An 11,571-nucleotide genomic window follows, 5' to 3' on the forward strand; every position below is an offset into this window, starting at 1 on the left:
AATTTAAATTTAATTTTAAATTTTCATGTTTTTACACTTTTGAAAATATATGTGATCACCTGAATGTTCCTTGATGTGAGTTAAAAAATAAATAAAGATGGAAGTGAATTTTTTTTTAATTATTTCCAAAAAATTAAATAAATTAAATGTACTTTGTGAACTTTGAGTTGAATACCTGGCATTGTATCATTCTTGTGAACTCTTCAGTTTCATACGTTAATTTCAATTTCAAATTTAATTTTCATATTTTTACCCTTTTGAAAATGTTTGTGAATGTTCCTTGATGTGAGTAAAAGAATAAAGACAGAAGTGTATTTTCAAAAAAATACTTATTTAAAAAATACAAAATTTAATATTAACGCAATCTTCAAATTGCACCGAAATTATACCATAGTTAAAAAGCGCATCGCAATCTTAAGATGGCCGCACATTCTTTAGATTGTTAAAATACGCTCTTAAGATTGTGCAGATTGGTAAATTGTGCGGAACATCAACACTCTACAGCCTGTTCTATGCACTTTACAACTATCATTACCAAAAATAGATCCGAGATCGTAGAGAAGCATTCTCGGCTTCGTGGGAAGTATTCAGTGCAAGCTGCAGAGTGCACGTCGAGCTCCAACACAAACAAACTAAGACGATGATGAGATGAGTTGAGCTTTAGTTTTAGTCAGAATATTACGGCACTTGCAACACGAATAGGTCATATAAGTACCGAAGATTAGACATGCTATTAGAGAGTAGGATACAAAAAAAAGAAGCAGGGGAGATAAAGACAACAAATGTTAGATAGGAAAGAAGGGGCAAATCCACCATAGCACCATAGCCAACAACGTTCAGTGAGCAGAGTGGCAGTTTCCTGCACATCAACATTTCACCTAGAAGCTGCATATATATAAGGACACAAAGATATTTGTGAGGCATCATGGTGAAATCAGCCGCTCGTCAAAATAAAGGAGTCAAAGAAACTGGCATTTTTCTGGTTGTTGGGCAATTTTGTTCAAATTTTCTTTTTTTAGCTCAACATCTTTTATCTCCATTTAAAAACACTTTTCTAAGTAGATTATGCAAAAAAAAATGTTGATTTAAGCCTCAAAATGTAAATTTGCAGTTCCTAAGGACTCTCAAACTTCGGAAGTTGCCAAACTTTGGCCGCCATTTTCGCGCTAATTTTTTTCACCATAAGAAAGGCAAATGAACAAGCTTTAAGATGATACCAAAAACCCCATGCGTAAATCTCCCAGTGGGCTTTTGACACTTGCGACTGGCTGAATTCTTTATCTTTGACCAAGAACATGATGCAGAGAAAAGGCTTTAGAAATGTACGCTTATCCAAATACAAAAGTGTTCTTTTAATATTTGTTGTTATCAGTTGTTATTTGTAGTTTTCTGTTGTTATTAGTTTTTATCTCAAAAAAGATAAAAACCACATTTTTACGTGTAAAGTCCACCGACCAAGCATCTGGCACGAAACAAAAAACAAAAACAAGAAGTTGAGAGGAAGGAAAAAAAAAGAAACAAAGCATCAACTTCTCTCACTCGTTGAGCTCCACGGGCACTTTGGAGTTGAGCAGGAACTTGTCGGTGTACTCAGAGATCTCGGGCCACTGGGCGGCCTTGTGCCTGTTGTAGTCCTGCTCCATGGCCTTGACCTGAGCGTACTCCGCGTACGTCTTGGGCCGGATCGTGGTCAGAACGTTGGTCTCGTTCAGCTGGTGGGTGGAGCCGAACCACGTGTTGAAGTCTGGGGGAAACGTAGACAGTGACACTTGAGTTTAGTTTTAGTAAGAGTTTTTTTTTACGGCACCTGCAACACAATAAGGTCATATATAAGTGCAGAAGAATAGAGGTGTTACAAGAGAGTAACAAACACAAAAAAGAAAGAAGAGAGATCAGGACGATAGAAGTTTGATAGGAAAGAAGGAACAAACCACACCAGAGCACCCGCCAACCACTCACTGACACTGAGTGAAATGGAAAATGCGTTAACCTTAACTCGTAGGAGAGGAGAACTAGTTTTGGTTGAGTGTGAGCTTGAGTAATTGTAAATAGGATAGTCAAGTGAGTACTCTAGTATGAGTACTCTAGTACCTGAGTATTGGAATACTGTACCCACAGGCTCCAATGTCTATTTGCTGATGACGCTTCACTAAATGTTACCAATTTATAAACAATAAAACACCAACAGAAGCAGAGATATTAATAATAGTAAAATCATCAAATTTTAGATCTTAAAACCACTGAGATGATTTCCGAAGTGCATACAGAAGGAAAAAAGGAAAATAATTCAGGGCCACAACAAACAAAAACTAGGAAACTTGCAAAATCTTTGTTTCACTAAAAGCCTTCTGGACTGATCACCAACAACAACTAAAAGATAAGACAAGATAAAAAGATGACACTTTATTATCCCAGAGGGAAATTTTTCTTGGCTGTACAAGACCGTAAAATCATTCTTGTTTGTTTAAGGAGAGGTTTTACTCACCCTAACACACAAACCTATTGACTAAAGTATAGGAGTAGACACACTCAAAGAGACTTTCTGGGGTTCCTCAGTTGGTAGTAGCCTTCACTTGGTGAAAAAATGCTTGCACATTCCTATCTAGCAGAAATCTGGGTTAGCCCGCTTGTCCTTAAAAGCGACCAATTAAGAGACTCACTGGGGTTCCTCTGTTGGTAGTATCCCTCACTTCTCTAGCACACAGACCTATAATATTGACTAAAGTTAAGGAGTAGACTGGCTCAATGAGACTCACTGGGGTTCCTCTGTTGGCAGTAACCTTCACTTGGTGAAAAAAATGCTTGTACATTCCTAGCACACAGACCTATTGACTAAAGTATAGGGGTAGACACAATAAAAAAGACTCACTGGGGTTCCTCTGTAGACTAAAGTATAGGGGTAGACACAATAAAAAAGACTCACTGGGGTTCCTCTGTAGACTAAAGTATAGGGGTAGACACAATAAAAAAGACTCACTGGGGTTCCTCTGTCGGTAGTATCCCCCACTTCCCTAGCACACAGACCTATAGTATTGACTAAAGTGTAAAGGAGTAGACAGGCTCAATGAGACTCACTGGGGTTCCTCTGTCGGTAGTATCCCCCACTTCCCTAGCACACAGACCTATAGTATTGACTAAAGTGTAAAGGAGTAGACTGGCTCAAAGAGACTGTAATATTGACTAAAGTATAGCGAGGAGTAGACACACTCGATGAGACTCACTGGGGTTCCTCTGCTGGTAGTATCCCTCACTGGGGCGGCCATGTTTCATCACCACCATGGACGGGACGTTGGTCGGGTTCCTCTTGTACACGTCAATGTTCAGGTAACGGTGGACGTCCTCTTTGTGGAAGTGATCGATAGTTCTCTGCCCTGAGGGGGGAAAAAACTCACATGTATGTGAGGCACTGTGGTGAAATCAGGCGCTCGTCAAAATAACGAAATGTAAGAAATCTGTATTTTATTTTTAGGCCCGTTTGGAAACCTTTTTCGAATTTTTCTTTTTCGGCTCAACATTGTATGTCCATTCAAAATCACTTTTATGTGTAGATTTTAGGGAAAAACGTTGATTAAGGTATGAAAAATGTGAATTTGCATTTTCCAAGAACTCTTGAGTAATGAAAGTCACCAAACTTTTGGTGGCCATTTTCTCGCTAATTTTACTTCTGAAACTAGGCGACCCCACCTCCTTCAATCGCAAATATCTCAACTTCTTTTCAAGATAAATGGACATTTTTTTCATCAAATGCAAGGCAAATGAACATCCTGGCAACCCTGAAAACTGGCAGATAGAAAGCAGACAGGAAGACCATTGAGAGGTAGACCAGAGCAGTGTATGTAAGAACCCACCAGTCTTCTGTGGTCCCCAGCGTAGACTGGCCCCGAGCCGGCACGTGTTGTGGTCAGCAGGGGGGTCTCGCTTCCACTGGTCATCCACCCAGCAGTGGGGGTGTGTCTTTGGAGGGTTGTCTCGGAACAAAAACTGGCTCGTGTTTGTCGCGTAGCGGTCGATAGGAGCTGGCCGGATGACGGGGCCGTTCCTTGAGCCAGGACCAGCGTTCAGGTCTTCTTTCATGAAAAACGGGGCCGAGTCCTGGGAGAAAACAGAGAGCAAGTTTGGTATAAGTGTTAGTGAGAGTTTTACAGCAATTACAACACAAATAGGTCATAGTTTAGTTTTAGTAAGTGTTTTACAGCACTTGCAACACAATAAGGTCATATAAGTGTCGAAGATTAAAGGTGTTATGAAAGAGTAACCTATAGGATCAAAAGAAGGAGGAGAGATCAGGACTATAGATGTTTGGTACCAAACACGTGAAAGGGGAAACTATACCAGAGCACCCGCTAACCACCCAAAGAGTATAGCAAGATTCTGCCATACAAAACTTTGACAAAGTTCCAAAACCTGAAAGTGGCGTCTTCCAGTTATACTCTGACATGGCCTCAGGTCAAAACAATCGACGAAAAGGGAACAAAATGCCACCAGAATATATTTATTTAGGTCACAGAATTGACAGACAGACAGACAGACAGACAGACAGACAGACAGGCAGGCAGGCAGACAGACAGACAGACAGACAGACAGACAGACAGACAGACAGACAGACAGACACACAGACACAGACACACAGACAGACAGGGGGGAAAGGTGGTTTGGGGGGGATAATTAGAGAGAGAGAGACAGACAGACAGACAGAGAGGGGGATCTTAAGATTTCAGGTTTTTCTAATGTTCTCCGGCCCAAGACTTCCCACGGTACCTGCTTCATGTTCTTCAGCTGCTGCTGTGTCAGGACTGTGTACGGGTCATTGGGCGTTCTGGGCCGACCGGTCAACATGTCCACTTTCACATTTTCCAGATGGGCATGCCTAAAAAAGGGGGAAAGGGGGGGGGGGGAATGGTCAGGACCATGAATATATGTGAAAGGTGCAGACAAAATGAGTTACTTCTCTGATTCGAGACCTATGGAAATAGATATATGTCATGCTTATAGGTGACGTTTTTACAATCTATAAGTATGAAATGATAAAAGTCTTATTATACTTTAAGAATATTGCATCGATAGAAAATCTACAAAATTTGACCCTAGTGTCGATTTTCGGTCAATATCTCCGTGGGTTGTGAGAAGTAACTCATTTTGTTAGCACGCCTCACATAAGGAAAACTTAATTAAATAAATTCCTAAACCTAATGATGCTATTAAAAAAAAACACCAAAAAAACTTTTCCATTTGAATATATGAACTTTTACCAAAATATATTGGATCAAACAGTGAAGCGGAATAAAAAGGAACTTATCTGTTCTTCAAGGCAAACTTTCAACAGTTTATACATTTGTCTTGTTCTGAAAACACCCTTGTTTGTTAACTCATTCAAATGACCAGGTCCAGACAACATAATTATTGGTAGAGCAAAAATTATGTCTAGAGGGTATGAATTTGGGACAACTTTCCCAAGATCATAAGCATTGAGCAAAAAACATACATGTGATATCAAAGTAGGCCTATATTAATTTATCAATTTTCTGCTGAAAGGGATCATTACAGCAATGAAACAAAGTCCACATGCCTTAATAAAGCTCTCAATTACTGACTGTTTTCCTGGGATTTGGGCTTATTTATTCACATTGGCACAAAGAGTATACATAATATATTACATACACATATACACAACACTTTGTTCCCATCAGCATTGAGCTTTTTTTTTTTGGCAATTAAAAAAAAGAGGGAAGGGAGGGATGCCTGCATCTCCAAAGAAATCAATACATATATACATTGTATGTATATAATGCTAGTAAAAGAAATGCAACTGAGAGTCACTGGAACAGTTTCTTTGGTATCCGTTCAAAGTTCACTTTCAGTAACGTAAGGGTACTACAGAGGCTGAACAACCCATGATCTGATGCACATCTCAAACAGGACATGACATCAGAGAAGATGGGTTAAGCCATTAAAACTTTTCTAACAAACACATTTTTTAATAGTCATGATGGGAACTACAATAAAGAAATAAAATGCAAAATTATATAGGCTTGAAGCCCCCTGCAACACTGTATGGTTAGTTTTTTTTAGGTAGGACCACTACCTATAGCTATGACCAGAATAAAATACAAGGGAAAAAATGCTAGTCAATTCAGTATACATGGGAAGTTGCAATGCACAGAATAAAGAGGGTGTGTGATAGAAGCCTCAGGACTTAGAATTCTTTCCTGGTAAACGAATTTCATGTTTAACAGTTTTATGCAGGACAAAGTCTACTGTGTGTGATTGTGTGTGTGTGTGTGTGTGTGTGTGTGAGTGTGTTAGTATGTGTGTGAGTGTGTATGTGAGCTTGTGTGTGTGTGTGTGTGTGTGTGTGTGTGTGTGTGTGTGTGTGTGTGTGTGTGTGTGTGTGTGTGTGTGTGAGTGTGTTAGTATGTGTGTGTGTGTGTGTCTGCGTGTGTCAGTGTGTATGAATGTCAGAAACATGGTCTGGACTCTTAAGCAGAAAACTAAGAAAAATCTGCACATGCAAATAAAAACAACAAAGATGAGAACAATGAGCAAAATTTAAAAAAAGATAATATCTGAATTAACTTAAGAGTTCAGGTGAAATCAAACCCACATGATGACTATATCAAGATACAAAAACCTTTAGTACGGTACCAAAGGGAATAATTTTATATAGAAGGGGGATCTACAAATAAACAGCAAAATCTACATACAAAAGCAAGCCATATATATATATAAAAGAAGCAAAAGAGCACAAAACAGTGACTGTGCATTAACTATGTCGGCAACACTACATGTATTTTCTCCTACTACGTACACAACATAAGCAGAATTTACGAAAGCTAAGAAGTTATAACATGATAGATAACCGCAGAATACACAAAGCTCAAGCCACACAACAATAACCTCAAATGGATAAGAAATCAATCTTCTGAGGACATTATTGTTCCCCAGACTAGGAAAACATTCTACATTGCAATAGGAAGAACATATTATGTGGGTCGTGGTGGTGAAATCAGGCGCTCGTCAAAATGATGAAATTGAAGATAGGCATTTTTTCGCCAGTCTGACAAATTGTTCGAATTTTTGTTTTTTGGCTCACCACCTTATTATTTGTCCATTTAAAAATACATTTGTGTGTGGATTTTACTGAGAAACATTGATTAAACGCTCAACAAATTTAAATTTTTAGTTTCCAAGTACTTTCAAGCTTTGGAAATTAAAAAACTTAGGCGGCCATTTTTTAGCTAATTTTACCTCTGAAACCAGGTAATAGTAAAATGAACAAACTCGAGGCTGATACCAATAACTCCACATGCCCAAAAAATTGATGAGCGCCTGATTCCACAGCATCGTGACTTATATATAATTATTGAACCCTCCGCCACATACAAGACGACAGAATAGGGTCAAGGGCAAAAGCTTGTATATATATAATATATATAATAAAAGCTGCTACATTGACAACATAGAACAGGCATGGAAATGTACAGAGGATAAATATATATATATTTGCTTCTACTCAGTCAGGGCCTGCTTTAGGCTGATAATAGAACTGATTGCTTCAAAAGGCACATCAAACACTTCAGTACCTTCCTGACAAAGAAATAGATAATAATAGTGAGAACTTCAAAGAGCGAAATATGGAAACTACCTAAAAACAAAAAAATTAAATTAATTTTTTTTTAAAAAGAAAGAATGAATCTAAATATCATAGCAAAGAGATGAGGTAAGGACACAGAGATATCAGTTGCAGTGTTGAGGAAACCTACTGTAAGTGCGTGATAATTAAATGCTGCAAAAGGAGGCCTAGCTGTAGATCCTAAAGCAGGCCCAGACAACAGTCTACAGAAAGCATCTGACAACAGTCTACTGGAAGCGTCTGACAACAGTCTACTGGAAGCATCTACTACAGCTCAGCTGTCCTATTCAACATAGAGGGTATATGTTCAGCACAATTTATCGATCGGCTCTTAACATTGCACAGCGCGTTTTAACGATGGTATAATTGCGCGACAATCTTAAGATTGCAGCGCGCATTTAAATAATCTTATTATAGTGCGGCTTTTCTGAAGACTGCTTTAATATTTTATATTTTTGAAATAATTATATTTTTTTTACTTCACCTCCATCTTTATTTTTTTTCTCACATCAAAGAATATTTACATACATTTCCAAAGTGTAAAATTATGAACATTAAAATTAAAATTAAAATTAACATATGAAACTGAAAAGCTCACATGAAGAATGATACAACTATACGATCGTTAAAACGCGCAGCGCAATCTTAAGATTACGCCGATCGGTAAATAGAGTGGAACATCTACACTTAGAGCGGAAGCTTCTTTCATTCACAGCTATGTGACGTGGACTCACGGATCAGGCTTAGGGCTCATTTCCGAAGGTGGAACATATTTATCTACATATTCTGAGTCTCCCGGAAACTTGACGCCTTTGGCCCGTGTAGGCTCCAAGATTTTCAGAGCATCTTCATACGTCTTGGGCCAAAATTCCAAGTTTGGAAGGCTCTCTGCTGCCGGTTCCTCTGATTTTTTGGTTCTTTGAGAAATAAACACATCACTGACAGGATAGAAGACACCTAGTACCATTCATGCCACATCCCAAACAAGTGTATAACATATTATAACATCTTTTCAGAAATAGATATCACAAATTTAATGATCTGAGTATAAAACATAAGCTAATTGTTCAAAATTTTGAAAAAAAAAATCATAACATCAATTTCAGTCCATATGTAACATTATTGAATTAAAAAAGAAGTAATATGAACAAAATAACAGAGATGAAACTGAATAAAGAGAAGGATCAATGCAAGGCAGACTCTTGCCACATATTCTTATATATACAAAATTGGATGACATGAGCAGACAAGAAAATAATACCACCATACAAAAATCATAATACACCTTGTTACGCCTTGTAATCATTTTTATCTCAAGCGTTTTTCTTATCATTTTCACTTCCCCATTATAAGCCATTATACCTCTTCCAGGGAACATGCATGACCGCAAACAGTTTTCCGGCAACACTTTATCTCCTAAAGCTTTTCACCAGACTTTTGCTGCCTCCCCCCCCTCCCAACACACATATACACAGTTTTCATCTTTAGCTAAAAGCATTATAATGTGTATTCAATTAACCAGTGATATGTTATATGGCTTAATTACAAGATTTTGCTGCAGATGCAATTTCAACATACAGCACAGGCAAACCTGCTCTATTGGCTACATGTCCAGGACAAACTCTGGGGTGAACAACCACTCTCCCCCTTGCATTTCTTGTATTGTATAATGTCACTGTCTAAGACAACCATTTTTCTTTGCACCAACAGGTGGACTTCTTGATTTACTTTCCTCCTCTGAAGGGAAGAGGTTTGAAAAGCAAACTAGGCACACATTATCAGTCTTGAGATGGAAAGCAAACACCTGCACTCCCACTCTCCACAAACTATTTCACAATCAAGAGTTTTAATGTAACAATGACAGTATTCCTGTCCACTTTCATGAGGTAGCAAGTTAACTACATAACTTTTTCAAAACACATTTCGCAATTTTAAAAAATCATTTCCAACTTACTCGTGAGCTCTTGCTTGATATGGGTACTTGATGTATCTATCTGTGTATTCAGTGATATCTGGAAGTTTCCCTCCTTGTTCCATTTTGCTGGTGTTAGATGTAATCGGAGGACCAAAACTCGAAAAATGTTAATGTCAAAAGGAAAGGAAGAAGTTCAGATGAAACGCAGTGTCCGGCCCTGGGGAAAAGACGTTAAAAATCTTATTTATAGATGTGTATCTTTTATGAACATTTTAAGTTTTGAAATATCAAAGTTATGTCCACTAAATCTGCAGGCTTATTTACGATACATGATAGCATATGCTGCTGCAGTCAGCTTGATCATTTATACACTTCTCTAATGTGATATTACGGTGCTTGTGAATTTGCGTAGGTCTAGGCTGATTCTTCTAAGAGTAAAGTATCTAACAAACTACTTTATTAACACGTTAAAAAAAAATCAAATATTTCCTAGACAATGCTCATATATAATAGATCTAGCTAGTGTAGATCGTACCAGGTTAAATTTCTCTTCCTGGGATTTACCAGAAAACAACATATTCACGAGAACTTTTCACATTAGCTAATGCAAAGAACAAATCATATAAAATTGGAAAATAAACGGCAAATTTTAACATTGCAAGAAAAATTTTTGATTCCTCCCTCACCACATGCCTTGGATATTTCTTCAGTTCTAGTGACAATTAGGCAAGAGAAAAACAAAAACCAAAACAATATATTAAGGCTATACACCTGGGCGACTAATAAGCTTTGACTTACAAACAATTTCTTTTTTTTTTTAAACCCAAAAAACGTGTAGTGAAGTCTATCTTCGAACCTTGACGGTCGAAAGACATGACATAAATGAATGGTGAATGACATGATATTATGTCAACAAACGTTTTTACTATCTGTCTCTCGCAATAATTCTTATATCAAAGGCAACAACGAAACGAGACGCTTTGTCACAAAAGAAAAGGCAGTGTATTGAATGGGGAAATGATTTTCATGAAGGTTTCTTTGCACTTAAAACGAGTTTGGAACATTTCTCACTCAGGCTCAGGGTCTTGGAGAAAGCATCCTTTATTTCACTTCTTCCCTAAGAACAAAACCGGAAGTACTAACAAGTTTTCGGACAAAATACAGCTGATCGTTTTCCCTTAGCAACCACGAGATACCGAAACAATTTTTAAAAAAACATTTTTAAAAAAGGGAATCTACATTCAGTTCTGTCGTTGTCCGTTGATGTTTTCCCAGTGAACTATTCTCTCTCCCCCATCATTGTAAAAAGTTATGAAATCTTCTAATTTGTACATCCTGCTTTCAAGAGAGCTGTCTCAGTCACGAACAGAGTGCACATTCTTTCCAAAAGTCGTGGTCATGAAACATTATGTTATGATGACAAAATTAAAAAATGCAAAACTGAATTTATGGCACTTTAGAATCTGTCACCTGTTTTTGTTTTCGTGTGCCTTTTTTGTGTTCGTTGTTTTGTTATTTTTAAAATCTATCAGGTCCGAGCTACATAATATTGTATTAGCTACTTAAAGATCGAATAGAAAATTGTCGAATGCGAAACGGGAAATGGAATTAAGGAAGGAAGTTGATAAAAAGGAAAACTGTTCAAAACACATGGTCCATGTAAATAAGATATCGAAAGTAGCTTTGTTCTCAGTCTGTTCAGAATGGAAGAAAACAAACACGTACGCGATCGAAAGCGGAAAAAATCATCCGAAGTCCCCGTTCCAAATGAGACTGAGGACAAAAAGAAACCCAGACATTCCGATGAGACCGAAACCCCGACGGTGATAACAGAAATAGAGTTCAAATTCCTTTTACGGGACTCTCAAACAACCGCTGAAGGTAACGACAGTAACGACCGTGTGTATAACTTTAGGCCTAAGTAGGGCCTAGATCTAGATATATCTAGCTAGAATCTAGATTCGAGACTTAGGTTAACCCTAGAAGCGCTCAGCGTTTCACCGGAAGTAACCCGCCAAAAATGCCC

At 37.9% G+C, this 11,571-nt stretch overlaps 2 protein-coding genes across 2 annotated transcripts in view; one reads left to right on the plus strand and one right to left on the minus strand.

Annotated features, from left to right (window-relative positions):
- Positions 1–1,539: 1,539 nt before the first annotated feature.
- On the minus strand, positions 1,540–10,693 carry LOC101850800 (the record flags this gene model as incomplete). Its single annotated transcript, XM_005097547.3, is given in 7 exon segments — positions 1,540–1,744; positions 3,222–3,371; positions 3,849–4,092; positions 4,759–4,867; positions 8,365–8,547; positions 9,585–9,762; positions 10,617–10,693. Coding segments are annotated over 6 exon segments (974 nt in total), but the record flags the coding sequence as incomplete, so codon positions are not given.
- A 125-nt stretch (positions 10,694–10,818) lies between these two features.
- The window catches only part of LOC101845848 (nucleolar pre-ribosomal-associated protein 1), a 34,835-nt gene continuing 34,082 nt past the window's right edge, over positions 10,819–11,571 (plus strand). Inside the window, exon 1 of the mRNA XM_005097527.3 lies at positions 10,819–11,426. Within this exon, the coding sequence (XP_005097584.1) occupies positions 11,249–11,426 (178 nt within the window). The 5' untranslated portion in view covers positions 10,819–11,248. The remainder of the gene's footprint in view (positions 11,427–11,571) is intronic.

This window comes from Aplysia californica, unplaced genomic scaffold (assembly GCF_000002075.1).
Source record: "Aplysia californica isolate F4 #8 unplaced genomic scaffold, AplCal3.0 scaffold00156, whole genome shotgun sequence".
NCBI classification, from domain to species: Eukaryota; Metazoa; Mollusca; class Gastropoda; order Aplysiida; family Aplysiidae; genus Aplysia; species Aplysia californica.